At 42.8% G+C, this 20597-nt stretch overlaps 1 protein-coding gene across 1 annotated transcript in view; it reads right to left on the bottom strand.

Moving 5' to 3' along the window:
• Positions 1–420: 420 nt before the first annotated feature.
• IDNK (IDNK gluconokinase) overlaps positions 421–20597 on the bottom strand; it is a 33939-nt gene continuing 13762 nt past the window's right edge. Inside the window, exons 4-5 of the mRNA XM_075211048.1 lie at positions 13691–13734; positions 421–1561 (exon numbers count right to left, since the gene is read on the bottom strand). Coding sequence (XP_075067149.1) covers positions 1216–1561; positions 13691–13734 — 390 coding nt within the window. The 3' untranslated portion in view covers positions 421–1215. The remainder of the gene's footprint in view (positions 1562–13690; positions 13735–20597) is intronic.

Raw genomic sequence — 20597 nt, 5'->3', positions numbered from 1 at the left:
CGTCATGGCGACGGCTATGACGCAAGCAGAGGCAAGTCTGAGAGAAGCAAGTCGCTGCGGCTCGGCACCGCCTTAGCTCATGATTAAAGAAATGCGCTGGAATGTGGTTTCTTTTGTATGGCACGTAAAGTAAACACAGAATAGGTTCCCCTTTTATCTCTTAGGGAAGATGATTTTCATTCACAAAAGCTGGGACTTAACACATACCTATAATGGTATAATTCAGATGAAAATGCATGTATGTCTGCTTGTGAATATGGAAAACAGAAACCCTCACCAATTCACATGCTACTGACAAGTATGGGATTTTTGATAGGCACAAATTGCAGCCAGGGTAAAGAAGTAAACACACTCTGCCTTTCCTGCCAACTCTGGATTAAATAATTCCTTTGTGAATCAAATGCACAGATGCAGAAGAAACATTGCCAACATCTTTTTCTATATTGCAGATAAGCTTTACCATTGCACATCTCATGCTTATAGTATACATTTTATTACACTTATGTGAGATTCTTTCCCCCAAAACTCACACCTACCCAGCCTTTATTCTTTGCTAATTGGTTTTGGTCTAGTTATTTATGTAGAAATGTCAACAAAAAATCCAGCTATTAAAAAGCAAGGTATAAAAAATGATGCAAAAAACACAAGATAATTTAGGCTTAATCACCTTTAGTTATATACAGAGGGAGAAAATGCAGATTCAGCATTTTTTCTATTATGACAAAAAGAAAAAAAAAATATTCTATAGCCTGAGTCGATTTCACTGAGCTAAGAAAAACAGCAACCTCATTGCATGATTTAACGCTATTGACAAAGCCTTAGGTGAGAATTACAGATCTATTGCAGGCATGGACCTCTGGGCTACAAGTCCCTAATGTTCTGCATATGAACCATGTTTTTCATAGACAGACTTCATGAGATCATTATCCTAAATCTGCAACCTCTCCCAATTGTATCCATATCTTGATTTGTAATATGTATATATTTTAAATATTCGCTGGTTTAATAAAATTGGATTTGCAAAAAAAATAAAAAATAAAGCAGATGAATGTAAAATGAGCGCCCTCAAATATTACAACAAGTGATTTTCATTTTTCAATGATACAACCCCCTTAGAATAAACAATATAATTAAACAAAGTAAAAACAATTTAATACAGATGACAAGGAAGTCCTGGTCCAGGGGATCATGGGTAAAACATCTTTCTACTTTGCCCTAAAGCTGACTTTGTGTCTTATCCTGTAATGCAGCCTGTATTTCAGAAACGATTTCTGGGATTTCCTTCTCCACATTAACAGTCAGAAAAAGCTCAGGTGCAGCTGGAGGCTCCAGTGTGTCAAACTGGGACTCTAATAATTGTAATGGCATGAAATGTCCTTTCCTTTCCTGCATCCTCCTGGAGATGAGTTCCACTGAACCTTGCAGATGGATGAACAATGTTTCAGAAGAGATGTCATCGTGATCGTCTTGCCAGAGATTTCCCCCAGAAGTCAATGTTTTCCTGTAAGCCCTCTTCAGCGCAGAGCATGCCAACACTAGGTGCTGACCACAGGCTTTCTCTCTACGAGAACCACAGAGCATCAGTCACATTAGTCTTTATTAGTATTCTGCAAATTTCGTGAACATGTTTGAATTATGCATCACATTGCAAAGATAGCCACCCTTCATTAATCAATAATACTACAGCATACATTTTGTAAAAACTGTGATACAAACCTTTTTATGGCCTCTGCACTTGGCCATGGTAAACTCTATCTAATGGCTGCAGGTCTCTGCAATTCCTTTCCTCCTAAACTCCGTCAAATTACTACAGCTAATATTTACAAAACTCAGCCACTAAGCACTTTCTGCAGGATGCTTTATGATAAATCTCATAGCAGATATAACACTCTTGACTTCCTTGTTTTGTCTCTGAATGTCTTCTGAATGTTCAGCACTTGTGCTACATTTCCGAAAAAAATTATGTGGGGTTTATCACTTGATCAGATTTGCAATTCTCCTCAATTTAATTCTAAAATGCAGGCAGATTGAGATTTGCTGTGACTAGGCTGATCATGTGACTGGTTTACATCATAAATAACCTTTGTGATGTCACAGCCTGGATATAAAGGTTAGTACCTGGCATAGAACAGTCAGTTATCAGCTGTCTGTGAGCAAGTGGGTACTGTATATAGTCACTGTTTATTTCTGTGTCTGCCTGCTGACATTACATAGTGTACAGGTAAGCTCATTTTATTTATGAAAAAGTGGTGTTTATGAATAAATAAAGTATGTTTGATAAAATATATGAAAATAATGTTAACATTAAAGTGGACCTGTCTACTATACACATTACAGACATTAATTTTGTAGGCTGAACCAGAATGTATCCTATCCATTTGCTAGGAAACAGTAATAACTGGGGCACTGTCTGACTAATATTCACGAGGTACTGGTTATAGGCTGCGTTCATGAATAATGAAGTGATAACTATAACCTGATAGATATTTATGAGAATTTGAGCAGAAAACATGAGAGTTCTGTTTGGACTTGATTTTTTTTTTTTTTTCAAAAGTGAAGTTTTTGATCCAAAATGTCAATGATGTTTGTTCTTTAAACTATAACGTCACTTTTTATTCTCAGATATGTGTTGTTTAGAACAATCTATACACTTGTGGCTCAGAAGGACTATTTTTTGATTATGATTTTCTGTTTCTTTCACAACTGTCATTATTGCAGATATTTTACATGTAAGCTTTATTGTGTTTGAGGCATCATATATGTTATGGGAGCTGCACATATATGGTATCTATATAGTTGGTACTCTAGACTTAGGCAGGTTGTCCAGATTGTTAAATGTATTGTTAAAATGTATTCTTGTTTTATTACTTCCTATCTTTTTGCACATACCTAGCCTACAAATATAGGAAGAAACAATTGTTATTTTTCTTTATTTATGACACCATAACCTTAGCCAGGATAAGACATTCAGTTCTAGTGAGGTACTTATTCCTCACATACAAAGCTGAACTTGTCCTGAAAAAGATATAAGCTTTACCCAATGTATAATGAGGTTTAAAGTTTTACCCATTATTGTAGACTCCGGACACTTTATGGAGATATCCGCTTGTATTTGCTAGTGAGCTAGTGACGTCTAATACTAAGTTCCTGAAATACATATGTTCATTCATAACTGTCATTACCAAGGACACATGTTGGATTATGCACTAATATCCGGAAACATTTTAAGGTTTATTAAAATATTATAAGAAGACTTGTAACTTCCTACCACTAAGTTATAAAATGCCGGCAGGCATAGATTTAACTGCTCTGACTTGGCTGATCATGTGACTTAGTTTACAACACAAATAGCCTTTGTGATGTCACTCAGCTGGGTATAAAGAACAGTGCTTGGCACAGAACACTCAGTTACCATCTATCTGTGAGCAGGTGTGTACTGTATATAGTCAATGATTATTTCTGTACCTGCTAGATGTGACATCACATAGTCTACCGGTAAGCTTAATTTACATTTTTAAAACATTTTATTTATGATCAAGTAAGTTTTTAAAAATGTTTAAAAATAATGCTAACTTTTAAAATGAACTACTCTTCATGACCTCCCGCAGTGTTCCTAAACCTGCTTGATCCTCATATGTGTTTGAGCTGGCAAACATAAATGGTAGGAGGTACTAATTAAGTGAATCATGAAAAAGTTTGTTTTCTTATTTTTGCCTTTAATCCCTTTATATTGCCCATAAAGTAAATATATTTATTATGTTAGCAAACACAACACAGCAAAATCTCATAGCCCTAACGCTGGCTAATTACAGTTAGATTCCTAACTGGACACTGTCCACTTTTTGGCATCAGTCTTCCACACACAGCTCAAACCCAGCTATATAAGCTTCCTTTTAAAGCATTGCCCTAGCTGATTCCTTAATTGATTAGGCCCAGGTGCTCCACCTGTATTCCTGTGCTGTGCGTGTGTGAAAGTGTACAAAGTTAACCTTGTCTGCATCCTTAGCCTGCAGATTCGTAGGAAAACCACCATTCCTTCCTCTATTAGTATGTGGCAAACTGTCCCCCTTAGCTTCGTCAACCTAAACAAAACAGATTCCTGGGGAGTGCAAAACTGCCCTTTTTGTCACATACTCGTCCCTTTGGCTTCATCAACCCAAGCAAAGCGGATACTGCAGGAGGCGCATTTTTATGGGAGTGGGCATCTGCATTTTTTTTTAAGTCTAGATCCTGGTCTATGCCCTCTCAGAGAGGTACGCCCAGGAATAATAGAGAAGGCGTCACTGTTTTGAACCATCATCTTTTCCACCAGTTGCCTTCGAGACACCGCCTGCTGTCCTAACAGCTATCTACGAAGACAGAGCACTGCCTTTATGACCTTATAAGGTCCCCACCAGTGTGCAAATGTCTTACCTTCCGGTGTGGGAATACAAACTAAAACTTTGTCACCCGGGTTGACAACACAAACTACTGGCAGCGTGTCATAATGCTTTTTTTGATGATCCTGGATATTCTCTAAGTGTTATTTCCCTGGGGAATCTATTTGTCTCATCTTTCTATACTAGAATGGGGCCCTGTAATCAGGTTTTGGAGAGATATTTTTATACTCTGGGTAGGATTAGCAATACCTTTTTATAGCCCTGTATTCCTGGCCAGTAACAGCGTAGTACTCGTTCCCAAGTCTTATCCTCTCCCCAATGACCCCCACAAAGATGTGTGTGTGCGCGGTATTAACAGCTGTTCAACTTTTCTTTCCTGAACAACCCCTGCCCTATACAACAAATCCCCTTTAATAATGAAATACGGTACGCGTTCTGCCGGCCTGGCAACTTTTACCACATCATCAACTTTCTCCACAGATTTAAATGCACTTTCTAGGGTAGCCTCATTATGTTGATCCCTAGCAAAGTCATGTAATGAAATGAGCCTAAGAATTAGGGACCAGTTCTCAGCTTCCTCTGGCGACCCCAAAGTCTCCATGACAGTGTCTCTGGCAAATAATTGGCTTTATTTCCCCTTTTGTTTCCTTGGGTGAGACTTGGGATGAGTAGCGGTCATGGATCTGTATTCAGAAACCTTCAATGACAGTTCTGTTGTCTCTTTTCCCGGGCCCAGTGAGAGTTGGACAGGTTCCTTTTAGATTGGATTTTCGGCCGCCGGTGTATCAGTTGCCGACATGTCCAGCCGGATCCGTTCTCCTGGAACATGGGAAAGTCTCGCCCCAGGACAAGGGGAAGACTAAAAAATAAAAATGCTATGTTACATGTTTTGGGGGAATAGTCCCACAAAGTCCAGCATGTGCTGATAGCCACAGGCATGCTGATGCTTGTTCTACAAGTTCTACTGGTAGAGCAGCATGCCCAATTAATCACTGTAGGTCCATATAGGTATAATCTTTTTAATCATTCCACTCGGTGAGGACCGGGCTGGTTTAAAATTATGATACTGAACCCTACACGCTGTGGATGTTCATTTTAAAGTTTCTCCAGCCTGGTATTACTGGTGCTGTCTGCCGCTTTCACAGTTGGATAATACATCATTGTCCCTTTGCCTTAGCATTAACCAACTCAGCCTATAGCACTGGTGTTTACTTATTTTAGGGCATTAGGGCCAAGTTGATTTTTCTTATTTAATTACTATTATTTATTTATTTTTAAACAAATATGGCAATAATCATCAGACTTATGGTGATGACTGTAGTATCTTTACTCCAGCGATGTCCACATACGTTCAGAGCGTATCTTAATGCTGCTGAATTTACACTGTATCTTGAGTTTACAGCTATGTTCTCACAACAAAAATGTGGCTGTAAACTAGGCCAGTGGTTCCCAAACTTTTGCAGTTCGCGGCACCTTTAGAGTCTCCAAATTTTTTCAAGGCACCCCTCCAAAATAATTACTGAGCAGTCCTGTTTTAGAAGTAGTTTGGTCAAAAAATTGTAATAAGTATTTAGGTCACGACAAAAATACTTATTTAGTTGTATGCAAAAATGTCCCTCTGCATCCAGACACTCTGCCCCCTCTGCATCCAGGCACGCTGCCCCCTCTGTCACGCTGTCCCCTCCTCTGCCCTCTGTCACGCTGTCCCCCCTCCTCTGCCCTCTGTCACGCTGTCCCCCCTCCTCTGCCCTCTGTCACGCTGTCCCCCCTCTTCTGCCCTGTCACGCTGTCCCCTCCTCTGCCCTCTGTCACGCTGTCCCCTCCTCTGCCCTCTGTCACGCTGTCCCCCCTCCTCTGCCCTCTGTCACGCTGTCCCCCTTCCTCTGCCCTCTGTCACGCTGTCCCCCTCCTCTGCCCTCTGTCACTCTGTCTCCCCTCCTCTGCCCTCTGTCACGCTGTCCCCCCTCCTCTGCCCTCTGTGCCCCTCCTCTGCCCTCTCTCACGCTGCCCCCCTCTGTATCCAGGCACTCTGCCCCCTGTCACGCTGCCCCCCTCTGTATTCAGGCACTCTGGCCCCAGGCACGCTGCCCCCCTCTGCAGCCCTCTGTCACGCTGCCCCCCTCTGCTGCCCTCTGTCACGCTGCCCCCCTCTGCTGCCACGCTGCCCCCCTCTGCTGCCACGCTGTCCCCCTCCGCTGCCACGCTGTCGCCCTCCGCTGCCACGCTGTCCCCCTCCGCTGCCACGATCCTTTTCACTCTGCTCCGCGCCAGCCATAAAAAAAAAAAGAGAACACAGAAACTTACCAATCCGCGCGGCGCCGGGACCCAGCAGCCTCCTCTCTCCCGCAGCTGTCACTGAATATCGACATCAGTGACAAGCTGCTGCGGGAGAGAGGAGGCTGCTGGGTCGTTTCTGTGTTCTCCGCAGCGCACACTTTGGGAACCGCCGAACCAGGCCCGTTGTGTGTAAGTAGAAATAATGACATGAGAAGCAAGTCAATTACCCCTATAATAAAAAAAGTATCTATTTACCACTTATGTGCTTAGATGTTCAATCATGTTTATATTATCAAGAATTGCAAACTGAACTGCTTTCAAGTTGGATACCTGTAGTTAGTTTCATATAGAGAAGTGTTTGACGCCACAATATTTTTGATTCCGTTTGAGGCTTAAATCACTACTCTCTGCTGTTGGGGTTCCCTGCTCCTATTACTATCAAACTCTCAGTCCCCTTATTATCAAAATACTGTCTCTGACACTTACACAATCACACAATATCAGAACACTCCTATCCTAACACACTTTGTGCTGCTGTGAGCATTCCAATGATCTACTTGCTACATGTTTTTCTATCTCATTCCATTACAAAACTGGGAAAATCCTGGATGAACAGGAGATAAAGACTGATTTCATGAAAACACACGTTACAAACCTATCTCTATACCATGCACATAGTACTCCACAACTTACAGAGTGCATGCTTAATAGTGGATTATGTGAACTTAAATGACAAAAAATATTAATAAAATAAAACCCCAAATTGTTCAGAAGGATACACAGTCCCCCAATTGTCCCCATTGAGGGGTATTCAGTTCAAATCTTCTAATCCCTTAGCATATTGCAAGGACCATTCTAAGCAATGCCGTAAGGATTCTCAACAGCGCATAAGGCCATCTTGTAGTATTTTGATCCATCTACGTGCTCCCTGAGCTGCACGGAAGGGGGCGGTTTGAATGGCTCTTGCGCTACTCATAGAAATCTGTGATCCCATACACACACCAAGTCCAAATTCACCAGCATATTATAAATCCCTACGATCTAAGCCTTTTAGTGCCCTCTTAATAAGAAGCAACAATTACCCCATTGCTGTTTAAGCCCAGAAACGTTCAGCCATATGCAGGAGAAACAGTCTGTTGCTATGGAAACCCACTAAAACTGACTCTCTTACTAACCTGCAAGGAATTTAAATGCTGCAGAGAAACTAGCCAATCCACTTATGTATTGTCAATCCCTTTATGCACTGCGGGGTAGTGCTTTGTGTGTAATAAAATGGTTCCTAGTCTAGTGCTTGAGGCCTTGGGCAATATAGGGCCAGTGTAATGTTAAATATCCCCAAGCTTTGTGTCCCTGTGGTGCTGGATAGTGACGTAGCAGAGTTCTGTCCCCAGCCTAGTGCTGAGGTATATACCCATTCCCTCACCCAATTGAAGGTGATAAGTGACAGTTGAAACGATGGCCCCCAACCATTATTTCCTCTTTCCCCATCAAATTCAGGAATATCTCCAAAGTTATGGAGAGGCACTGTCACCAGAGAGAACCAATAAGGACACACCAAGGGCATTTGGGGAGATATTTTATGAATCCCTAACATTGCACAAGGTGGGACAGTATGGGGAGTATATGCCGTCCCCACCTCTGCACAGTACAGGCAAAATAGATTTATTTATACACTCCTGTCCCCTTCCTCATTGTGAGTGTTATATGGCACAAGGGTATTGTATCAGCGTTCTAGGGTCGCTAAAGCAGCAATTTAAATACCTCGTATAATAATGGCGCTGAGTTTCATTAGGTGATAATGAGGTGCATATACCAGCGATAGACCCTGATAACACTGACATCACATTCTAGATTGAGGGATAAAATTAGAGTTTGATTAGATACAGTGGTAATCTACTTTATCACAGCTTAGCAAGGTGACACCTTAGTCTTCTAAATAATCATATACTAGTCCAGTCATTGCAAGTCTCAATAAAACAAATTAAATGGGTAATCAAAAACTAAAAAGAAAAGAGGCAACCAAGGACCACAGTGTTCAGTCCTGCTCTATAGAGAAAGTTTTAACTTACAAGTTAAAAGTGGATAAATACCCACACTACAAAAGCACACTAAAGCATACTCTGTATTGAAATGTAAAACTATTTAAGATTCATAAATTCATTGCGCTGACTTACATCCGTTTTATTATCTCAGCATTTTCTCACTGCTAAAATAAGGTTTTACAAATTAGCCAGCACTATATCCTTTAAAGAGGGCAGAACAATTATATTTCTCTAGTAAGATAAATGCAGAGCACAGATTGTCTTTTTTTTTAAAATAAAAAAGCCATGTGTTAAGATTAGGTAAAGGCATTAAAGTCTGCTGTAGCATACATTGCTGCTAACAGCAGTTTAAGTCTTGATTTATAGACATTGACTATGGAAGTGAAACGAAGTTACACAGATATACAACAGCAGTCAGGGCCTCATTTAGAGTAAGAAGCAAAGCAAAATTGCAAGAGACAGTAGCACAGAAAGACTGGACAGCTTTATTTCCCTCAGTGAGAATCTTGTGTATTATTTTCAAACATATTGTAATTCAGGTTCTTTATATTTTTTTTACGTTTAGCATCTCTAAGATGTTACTTGTCATTAATGTGCTTTTTTTTTTGGGGGGCAAATCTACATTATTACAAGTAAGATTATTCTGCCTCTGAGCAAACATAGTGCATACATTTATGCATACTTGCCAACCTTTGGAAACTTAATTCCGGGAGATCCCGGGCAGGGGTGCGTGCTTGGAGGGCGGGACGTGGCGAATCGCGTCATTTTGGCCCCGTCCTGCCATTTTTGTCACGGGGTGCGGGGCCAAAATGATTAGATTCACCGCAAATCGCTTCATTTTGAGGAACAAGTTGCCGTATGCGGGATACTTGCCTGCTCTCCCGGGAGTCCGGGAGACCTACCCGAATTTCGCGAGTCTCCCGGACATTCCGGGAGAGTTGGCAAGTATGTATTTATGTTTTTATCTTGCTGCTCACAACTCTACTACTCTTTCAGTTATTGGACTGGAATACCCATTATATAAACTATATTTCATATAACATTATATATGTGAATATGCAATGGGCATGTATGTGGATTCATAGTGCAAATGCCTAAGGGACTATCTGTATTCTCTCAAATATGAATGCAATAAAATGAAATAAAGAATTTTATGACATAATCAGATGTAGAACGTATATGAGTGTTATACTGTGGTTGAAATGAGCTTTTCTTCATGGTCACTGATTCTTTCTTTGTAAAGCATTTAGACATGATTGCTTCATTAATCTTTAGTACAATGCAGTAGTGATCAAAAGAATAATATTTAATTTATCGTGATTTCTTTAAAGGGGAACTAACATAATTTTAATATACTTTAAGCACATATTTGCTGTACTATAGCTACTACAGCCCATCTCATTTGCAGTTTTCATTAAAAAAAGCTGTATGTACTGAAGACATTGATTTAGAAGTTATGTGATACAAAAATACGTTAATAATCCCCCTTTTAAATCTGTTTTTACATATAAGGACATAAACAATCTAGTGCATGTGACAAACATACCATAACAGATTTCAATTTATAATTATTTATTCAACAAATAATAAGCCAGCACAAAGAAGCCACATATTAAAACGTAAGTACACCCTTACTGCTCCCATTTTACTAAAGGTCATTTAAGCTAGAGGCTGCTAATCAACTGCATTTCATTATTCTGCTTTTATACTATATCTGTATAAAAGCAGATTTGTCGGCAGTTCTGTCTAGGGCATTCAAGGTTTGTGTTAACACCAAGCCAATCAGAAAAGAAATCCGCAATGAACTCAGAAAAGCAATTGTTGCTACTCATTAGCCTGAAAAGGATTATAATGCTATTTTCAAACAATTAAGTCCATCATTCTACAGTCAGAAAGATTATTTACAAATGGAGAACACTGAAGGCAGGCAACTCTGCAAATTCACTGAACAATCGAAAGACTAGACTTCTGGAACAATAGGCCTGATCCATTAAGGAAAGTTAAGCAAAAAATTGGATAAGTTTTCTTACTCAAATTTTCTAGACAAAAACCATGTTGCAATGCAAGGGGTGCAAATTAGTTTATTATTTTGCACATAAGAAAAATAGGCTGTTTTTTTCAAGTACTTGATAGCTTATTTGTACACTGAAATTTAAAGTTGATCTAGGACATGCCCTACCCCAACTATAAATCTGTCATCCCATTTTAAATTTACCTCCCCTCATATGTAACATGGTTTTGCCTTACTTGCTTATTTTTGGTTAACTTTCCTTAATAAATCAGGCCCTATGTCTCTGGACTAACTACACATTATTTGGTGTTAATGCACAATGCTATATTTAGCAAAAAAAACACAGCATCTCACTACATTGAACCACATACCAACCATCCGGAAACTCAAATCAAGCAATCAAGCACGATGGTGGAGGGGTGATGATCTTGTGGTACTACAGAACCAGGGAAGCCTCATGAAAGTGCCTGCATTGAGCAGCCGCTGGAGCTAGTATCTGATAGTGCAGGTTCTATCACGACTCACCATCTGGCAGTCTGACAGATGAATCTGGGTTCCTACCCGAATTCTGCCAACTGTAAAGTTTAGTGGATGAGGAATAATAAACTCCTCAACAGAAATTAAAGTTTCCCTTATGATCATGGGCATGCTGCCACTTGTAGTGCCACAAATATGTATTTTAATTGGTTTCCCCATCTGGAAATATTAAGTGTTGTTGGCACATCAGAAAAAAAATATTATTGATCCACTGGTAATGAAATAGTATGCCACTATATTATGATAAAATAAACAAAATTTTCCTTACATATAATAATTAATGAAATTTGGCACACTAATGTATTAAAAAAATTATTTGGCCCCATAAGATAATTAATAATATTTTTTTCTCCTCTAAACAGTGTACATGCTTAATAATTAAAACTTGTATTGTGCCTCCTATAATATTAAGAATATCCAGAAACAGCATGCTTTTTTTCTGTTGAATCTTGGATAAGTTTCTGTTGAATCTCAGGCGAGTTTGACAAAACCACCTGCGGGATAGGTGTTTTAAAATCGACAAATTGCCAGAGATTAGATTCTGGCGATGTTATTATTTAAGCAATTGCTTAATTGCTTATTAATTAAGCAATCTGGCTATATTATTTAAGCAATTGTTTTTAATTTCACATATTCAGCCTCTATCAGTCTTCGACCTTAGAAACAGAATTTTGAGCACATGTAATTCTCATATCACCTCAACCTAGATGTCTTGAAAAATGGAAAAAAATGCTTATCCTCCCACATAATAATGTTTATGGCTTTCTTATATGCTCTCCAAACAGTTGCTATTTGTGCAATACATTCAAAAATCACTACTATAGGATGTGGTTTTATCCTCTCTCTTGGTTGGCCCATTCCGTGTGTTCTTCCTGTTTTCGTCAGGATGTAATAGTTTTATCAAGATCCATTATATGTTTATGACATTCCCAACTAACTTAAAGTACTTTCTTCATAAGCTTTGCTCATTTGTTTGTACTTGTTAAACTGTTCCAACTACTGTGCCAGTAGTTTAATTATCACATTAGTTGCTCTTTCCATTCTGTCAGTCTGCTTCGCCAACAGTGGACCACTGTCTTTGCTTTTGCATACAGGGTCGTCAAGAGGAATTTCTGGCACCAGTAAAGCAACTTCTTGGGGCCCCTTCCATAGCCCTTGAAGAGGGCATGGCCATACCAGGTTGGTGGCTATCCCACTACATAGGCAGCTCAGGGCCCTCAGATAGGCCTGGTATTTTTATCTGCCCCGCCCCCTCTCTCAGCCACCCTGTTTGCATGATGCACTATGTCCTATGTGATGAGCATCGCCGTGTTTCTTCTCTGCTTTATGCCGTTGCTCTTGCTGTGGCATGTTATCCATTGGTAACAGTAAATATCTTTTCATGTACCATGATCAAATGAAATGATCGATGGGAAATTTAAACTTTGCTCATGTGCTTTTGTAAAATTGAAATATAATTTTAGGGATATTTCTGGAGTTCCTGTATTGTGTGTCTTCTCCAGAGCAGGAGCAAACACAGGATTTGTAGAGAGGGGTTTCCACACTACGCCACCAGTGGGTGTGACCAGCATGCATGAGGGCGAGACTATTAGACAGTGTTTGGCTGCTCTTCAACTCTTCCTATCCCTATGATATACATGAGCAATGCTGCGTGCACTACTGTTAGGTAGTTCAAGCAGAGCTGTGTGAAGCGGGGGCAGGGTCCAGCCACCTCAATTATACAGTGCCCCAGGCTTGGAGGGGGGTTTCCAGGCATTAGGAACCCCCCCCCCCCTGTTTGCCTATGCAGAGAGCGCCACACCGGAGATCCATATGCTTCTTCTTTATTTAACATGGAAATACTGTGTGACGTGAACCTCCCCAGCAGAGGGCGGTTCGAAAGATCAATCAGATCTATAAGACCCACGTAAACTTGAGCTAATAGAGGCACTGAATATTTTAGTGTTTGCAAAAAGGTTAGAAACAACCAGGGGTCTCCCCAAGTTAATGAGATTAGTAAAAAAAAATCTAAATATATTACTGCCTGTTATTATATAACGGACTAAAAACAAAATAAAAATTCAAATACGCTACCAGAAGAAAGTCCTGTCACTACCCCCAAAAAACTATATACAAATCAAGTTAGCAAGCTAATTCCAATTAAATGGATACCCCCAACCCTAAAATTGCCAAGGGCACGAAAGTGAGAAACGCTCTGGTCATAAAGTAGGTAATATTATCACAAGAAGATGACTACTGAGGAAACGCTGGAATATGACTATCAGTAGTTAAACTGAGGGCAATTATCTGTGTACGACCTATGTAAAAATACCAGTGAAATTCTTATTAAGATGTTTAAAAACTATGCATAGATCTACCTCACTTTGGTCATATTAATCTCCATTTAAATATATAAAGAAATATTTCCTTGAGTTAACACACGTTTGTACAGAATATTTGCTCACCTCTTTATTAATTCATGCATTATGCAGAGCCAAGGATGTCTGTCCTGTAAAGAGGAAAAAAATACATTATCAGTAGTGAAAAATCTTACTTGTTCAGCTTATAGACATGAACATCAGGACATTCTTTAAAATCCATCCTTTTCTGCCATCAAAGAATCATTCCCCACAACTACTCAGTAACCAACACCTCTCCATTTTGAAGCCCCAACCAAATGCCAGTGGCATGCTGACATTTACACAGTTTTAAAAGAAAAATGGCTCCTATCAGTGTAGCATCCTGTGAGGGGAATGAAAAGGTAGTTACAAAAGTTTCTACTGATTAAACTGGTAAACGTTCAGTTACGCTTCATAATCCTCTGCTAACAGGCAGATGATCATTCTTGGATTGGCTCGGTGTAATAAAAGGATCTGCAACAACCCAGTGGCAGGCGAGTCCTGAAGAAGAATCAACATTAGTCACTGTCTAAACTTCTGGCGGAATGGTTAGACGTGTCCGTGGCTCAGTGGTCACATGCATAGAATCAAAATTAAGCACAGGCAAAGATTAAAATCCACAGAAATCCAGTAGGGGAGTAATTATTTGAAGAAAACATCTTTCCCATACAACGGCATCCATATGGGTCATGTCTAAGCAGCAGTGTAGCTATCTAACAGATATGCACAGTGTACATGCTTAATGATATGCCATTATTTTCCACTATATTAGATAGTTTCCTAGCTAAAAAAAAGAGTTTCATGAGGGCAACAGGCTATATGAGTTTTAAGTCCATAACAGTGATTTGCAGCATAGAATGCACACAGGACAGGACCAAAAAATCAGTTAAGGTGAGGTACAACTAGAATGCTGAAAAAAAGTATATACCGGTAATTATATTTAAAAATATGTAAATAGAAATAAAGCCTATATTGATGTAGATCAAAGTCTTGAAAAAATGGTACGAATTGCCCACAACCTCCTGGCAGTGAAAGGTTTTTTTTTTTAAGGTCCAAATTGATCTCTGAAGTTAGTTCAAATTTCAGAAGTCTCTTTAAGTCCAGCCCTGGACTATTTCCAGTTTCTGGGTGCGATTTATCACATTTGTCAGTCTGGGTCCTAACTATTGGTTTGTCATTTTGACTTGACTGACCTCTACCTGCCCTGACCTACCTCCAACTATTTTTAATTCTGCACCTTACCGGCCATCATGGTTCTAAGCTTAGTTGTCACTGGCTAACTGTTGCAGCTCTAGGCTGCCTGATGGCAAATTCAGTCTATTCCACTCCAGTCTCCTAATTCTTGTCCACTGTTTGACTCTTTCACTGCCTATTCTGGTAATACTGTTAGTACATGATGACCACTGCATAAAAAGCAGATTATTTTAATCAGAATATCACTAGAAATACCTGTTCCATTTAAATTAAAGCAGGTGGTATACTGAAGCAGTGTGGACAATAACAGCTTTTTTTTTGCAAAGGTCATGAATCATATCCTGAACAAGGAAGGCTAAGTAAAGCTGGGGCCACACTACAGGTTTTTCAACTGATTATCGTGCCAATTACACCAATATTGCATTAGTGTGTATGCTCTCACAATCATGTTTAATCGTACCAATGCACATTGTATCATTTGATTTGAATTTATAACCAGACTAAAAATCTCTATAACCGATGAAACGATTTCGGTCAAATTCTGCAGTGTGTATGTACTCACGACCAGCAGTGTAGGCAGATCTCCATAGAGTTTACAGAGTCACAATCTTTTCAGCCGATGGTTATAACAGATAAAGAGGACAGATATGAAGGTAAATCTTGTAAAATTGTGTAAGTGTGTACACATGAATGGAGTATGCTGATCTGGACTTTCAGTCATTGGAAAAATCGTTAAAGATATCAAATCGGGAGAAATTTTCTATAGTGCATAACTAGCTTAAGTGGTATAGCAGATTGTTGACTTTTACGATGTACTTTGTCGGTAGGCAGTTTATAGCAAGATGCTATGAATCAGTCAGCCGTCATTTGTTTATATTGTGGGTGGGCTTGCCCTAGCTTTAAGGTTTTATGGTTTGGCCACTTGCAAAATGAAGTGAACTACTCACAGTACATTTAAGTGTATTTCCTTCATCAATGGATAAAAATGGGTTAGCAAGTCAACTAGAGGCTTAAATTGTTGTTTTTTTTTGCCTATAACGGCACCTCCTCTGAGGAAGCGCCATTGCAGACACGAAAATCGGCATTAGTGTGATCACTTCTTTGTTACATTCCTCATGGCTTCTTGCAAAAAACAGAAAATACTATAATGCACATCGTGCTTTAACTAACAACATATATTTAACACAAATACGTTTCAACATGAGTTAAAGTCAAAAGAAGTTAATACAGCAAATAGGTCTTTAAAGCTTGTAACCATTTTCCCAAATGCCCAAATCTGCATCAGCATTGCTTCTGCAGTATACATAGTTATAGCACTGAGAAGCTATACCTGAAGCCTCTCCCAGGATTTGATTTAGGGACAATCTGCTGCTGAGAGACATTCCTTTCTAACTATTTCCTTTGGAGGAAAGCAGAACTTGTCAGATATGATAAAGATGAGTGATAGGTCTGCCAGTTCAATCTAATATAAGTTGGGACCCGCAGAGGAGATGTCACCATCAGTCAGTATTTATCAGTGGCCAGCTATCACCTCAGCAAACAGTTTAGTCAAGATGTATTCTAAGGCTGACAAGCCGGGAGGCTGCTGACAGACTGCAGCAAGTAGGGGAAAGTGACAGTGTATCTTCACAGTAGATCTGAGGAAGGAATGTTAGGTCACAAAACACTGACTGACTAGGAAGACACAATATGAAAAAGGATCTATAGCAGTAATGCTTTGCAATGCACATCATGCAACAAATTACAAAATTGTTTATTACTTTTGGGGGGTGGGGCATTTTTGTCGGCTAGCATTTCCATTTAAAAATTGATTCAAAGTTGAAATCCGAGGAAGAAATGCACTTGTATCGGCTCAGTTATTTTTATTAATCTTTTTCTAATAATACTGGAGTACATATAGTCTCAAAAGGTACCGTAGTGTTTAGCCTACAGGTCCCAAGCTTGTTTTCTGTAGGAATTTGAGAGTCAATAAGGAATGCCTTTCCATTTCATAGCCATACTGCATCCTTATGCAATGACTAGGGGAAGCCAGAGAGCATAGAATAGACAGTTGCCCCCATGCCCTCAAGGGTAGTTTTCTGTCTGAACCCAGACTTTGTCCACTTCTGTGTCTGTCCAATGTTCAATCTGATCTAGTATACTGTAACAACCTGCCTCCTGGACTTTTGGACTCTATGATTTGTATTGCTATTTTGTGTTGTCCAGCAGTACCTCTTTTCACCAGAGGTGCTGCTATTGTGCTTTATTCTTGTGCTTAAGGAGTTAACCTGTATGTTCACTAATTATCTCATGCACCTGGGTGTGTCTCATTCCCCTTATATATACCTGTTCCTCCCAGCAGTCATTGCTGGTTATTGTTGTCCCATCCTGTGATGTCCTTTCCTGTTGTCCTAATCCTGATGTCATTTCCTGTTGTCCTTACCTGATTGTTTCTGGACATTCATGCTACTTGCTGCATCAGCTGGAACCTGGTATTTATCACTGCTCCTTATTACCTGTTATCACCTCTCTGCAAATAAACACAGTGTTTTTCACCGAATTCATGACTCCTAGCTGTACTTCTGTTTAAGAACCGTGACAGTATAACCAGCCCAAAAAACAGCTTTGGAGTCAGGTGAAAGTTTTGTTTTATTCTGGGACTTTTTGCTGCAATCAAGTTTTCATTTGTCTTTTGCAACATGTCTGTGTTACCAATCATGGAATTACCACTGCTACAAACCTTACAAATGGACATTATATTGTTACGCTCCCAGCTGGCCAAATTTTCCACTTTGCTTTTGGACCCACTCAGGAGACTATCAGAGACTGTTTCACTGAAATCTGATACTGTTGATTTGACCCAGCCAACTCTGTCTGCTACTGAATCCGTGCCGCCAACACCTTGCAATAATACCATGTCAAATTTGCATTTAACTAACAACTGCAGTTTAACTAATGCCCGGTTCACAAGTGGGCCACGCCCCCATCTGACCGAAGTGGAGCGACAGCGCAGAATAACCAACAAACTGTGTCTCTACTGTGCCAGCAGTGCACATTTCTTGCAGGACTGTCCTGTCCGTAGACCACGTCAACTTACTGAACCATCTCCTGTTGTTTCCTCTCGGCACTCCAAATCTGTTTATGCTCCAGCATTTCTTTTCTCTGCAAAGAGACCCATCTGCCTCCAGCTCTGAGGTCACATCATCTGCCTCCAGCTCTGAGGTCACATCATCTGCCTCCAGCTCTGAGGTCACATCATCTGCCTCCAGCTCTGAGGTCACATCATCTGCCTCCAGCTCTGAGGTCACATCATCTCCCTCCAGCTCTGAGGTCACATCATCTCCCTCCAGCTCTGAGGTCACATCATCTGCCTCCAGCTTGGAGCCTGCTGCCACTGTGTCCGGTCCCGAGCCTGCTGCCACTGTGTCCGGTCCCGAGCCTGCTGCCACTGTGTCCGGTCCCGAGCCTGCTGCCACTGTGTCCGGTCCCGAGCCTGCTGCCACTGTGTCCGGTCCCGAGCCTGCTGCCACTGTGTCCGGTCCCGAGCCTGCTGCCACTGTGTCCGGTTCAGAGTTTTCAGCCGCTTTCTCTGTTCCTGAGCTCCAGTCTGCTCCAGAGGGGGCGCTGCCCTTCCAGTCTGCTCCAGAGGGGGCGCTGCCCTTCCAGTCTGCTCCAGAGGGGGCGCTGCCCTTCCAGTCTGCTCCAGAGGGGGCGCTGCCCTTCCAGTCTGCTCCAGAGGGGACGCTGCCCTTCCAGTCTGCTCCAGAGGGGGCGCTGCCCTTCCAGTCTGCTCCAGAGGGGGCGCTGCCCTTCCAGTCTGCTCCAGAGGGGGCGCTGCCCTTCCAGTCTGCTCCAGAGGGGGCGCTGCCCTTCCAGTCTTCTCCAGAGGGGGCGCTGCCCTTCCAGTCTTCTCCAGAGGGGGCGCTGCCCTTCCACTCTGCTCCAGAGGGGGCGCTGCCCTTCCACTCTGCTCCAGAGGGGGCGCTGCCCTTCCACTCTGCTCCAGAGGGGGCGCTGCCCTTCCACTCTGCTCCAGAGGGGGCGCTGCCCTTCCACTCTGCTCCAGAGGGGGCGCTGCCCTTCCAGTCTGCTCCAGAGGGGGCGCTGCCCTTCCAGTCTGCTCCAGAGGGGGCGCTGCCCTTCCAGTCTGCTCCAGAGGGGGCGCTGCCCTTCCCGTCTGCTCCAGAGGGGGCGCTGCCCTTCCCGTCTGCTCCAGAGGGGGCGCTGCCCTTCCCGTCTGCTCCAGAGGGGGCGCTGCCCTTCCCGTCTGCTCCAGAGGGGGCGCTGCCCTTCCCGTCTGCTCCAGAGGGGGCGCTGCCCTTCCAGTCTGCTCCAGAGAGGGGCGCTGCCCTTCCAGTCTGCTCCAGAGGGGGCGCTGCCCTTCCAGTCTGCTCCAGAGGGGGCGCTGCCCTTCCAGTCTGCTCCAGAGGGGGCGCTGCCCTTCCAGTCTGCTCCAGAGGGGGCGCTGCCCTTACCGTCTGCTCCAGAGGGGGCGCTGCCCTTCCCGTCTGCTCCAGAGGGGGCGCTGCCCTTCCAGTCTGCTCCAGAGGGGGCGCTGCCCTTCCAGTCTGCTCCAGAGGGGGCGCTGCCCTTACCGTCTGCTCCAGAGGGGGCGCTGCCCTTACCGTCTGCTCCAGAGGGGGCGCTGCCCTTACCGTCTGCTCCAGAGGGGGCGCTGCCCTTAAAGACTTCTCCAGAGGGGGTCCTGTCCCTCCAGTCTGCTGAAGAAGAGTTGCCAGTCCATGCGGTCCAGCCCGAGTTGCCAGTCCATGCGGTCCAGCCCGAGTTGCCAGTCCATGCGGTCCAGCCAGAGTTGCCAGTCCATGCGGTCCAGCCCGAGTTGCCAGTCCATGCGGTCCAACCCGAGTTGCCAGTCCATGCGGTCCAGCCCGAGTTGCCAGTCCATGCGGTCCAGCCCGAGTTGCCAGTCCATGCGGTCCAGCCCGAGTTGCCAGTCCATGCGGTCCAGCCCGAGTTACCACTTGGTGCTGTCTGCCCTCAGGCTTCTCAAAGTGCTGTCTGCCCTCAGGCTTCTCAAAGTGCTGTCTGCCCTCAGGCTTCTCAAAGTGCTGTCTGCCCTCAGGCTTCTCAAAGTGCTGTCTGCCCTCAGGCTTCTCAAAGTGCTGTCTGCCCTCAGGCTTCTCAAAGTGCTGTCTCCTCCGAGGCTTCTCACAGCGCTGTCTCCTCCAAGTCTGCCGCCCAGTCCGGGCCTGCTGTCAAGTCTGCCGCCCAGTCCGGGCCTGCTGGCAAGTCTGCCGCCCAGTCCGGGCCTGCTGGCAAGTCTGCCGCCCAGTCCGGGCCTGCTGGCAAGTCTGCCGCCCAGTCCGGGCCTGCTGGCAAGTCTGCCGCCCAGTCCGGGCCTGCACCCAAGCCTGCCGCCCATTCCGGGTCTCCTGTCAAGCCTGCTGCCCAGTCCGGGCCTGCCACCAAGTCTGATCTACCACCTACCTTCAATGGGGATATGCAGCAATTTAATGCTCTGATTAAATTTTTTATATCCTATTTACCATCAGTACCTGACCTCCTAGATAGCCAACGGAAGCAAGTATATTACCTGTTGTCCAATTTTACAGGGAAAGCTCTGGAATGGGCCAGCCCCTTTGTTGAGACCAGAGATCCCATCCTTTCCGATTTACAACTTTTTTGTGAGGCAGTGTGCAAAGAATTTGTTCCAGCACTTGTCAGTTTTACTCCTTGCATGTCTGTTGTGCCAACTTCGTTGTCTCCAGTTGCCCAACCTTTGAGGCTACCTGCATGTTCTATTCAGTTTGAGCAATCCTGTGTCCCTAAAAAGAAAGCA

The sequence above is a fragment of the Mixophyes fleayi genome, chromosome 1 (assembly GCF_038048845.1).
Source record: "Mixophyes fleayi isolate aMixFle1 chromosome 1, aMixFle1.hap1, whole genome shotgun sequence".
NCBI classification, from domain to species: domain Eukaryota; kingdom Metazoa; phylum Chordata; class Amphibia; order Anura; family Limnodynastidae; genus Mixophyes; species Mixophyes fleayi.
This window is presented reverse-complemented; position numbering and strand designations above follow the sequence as displayed.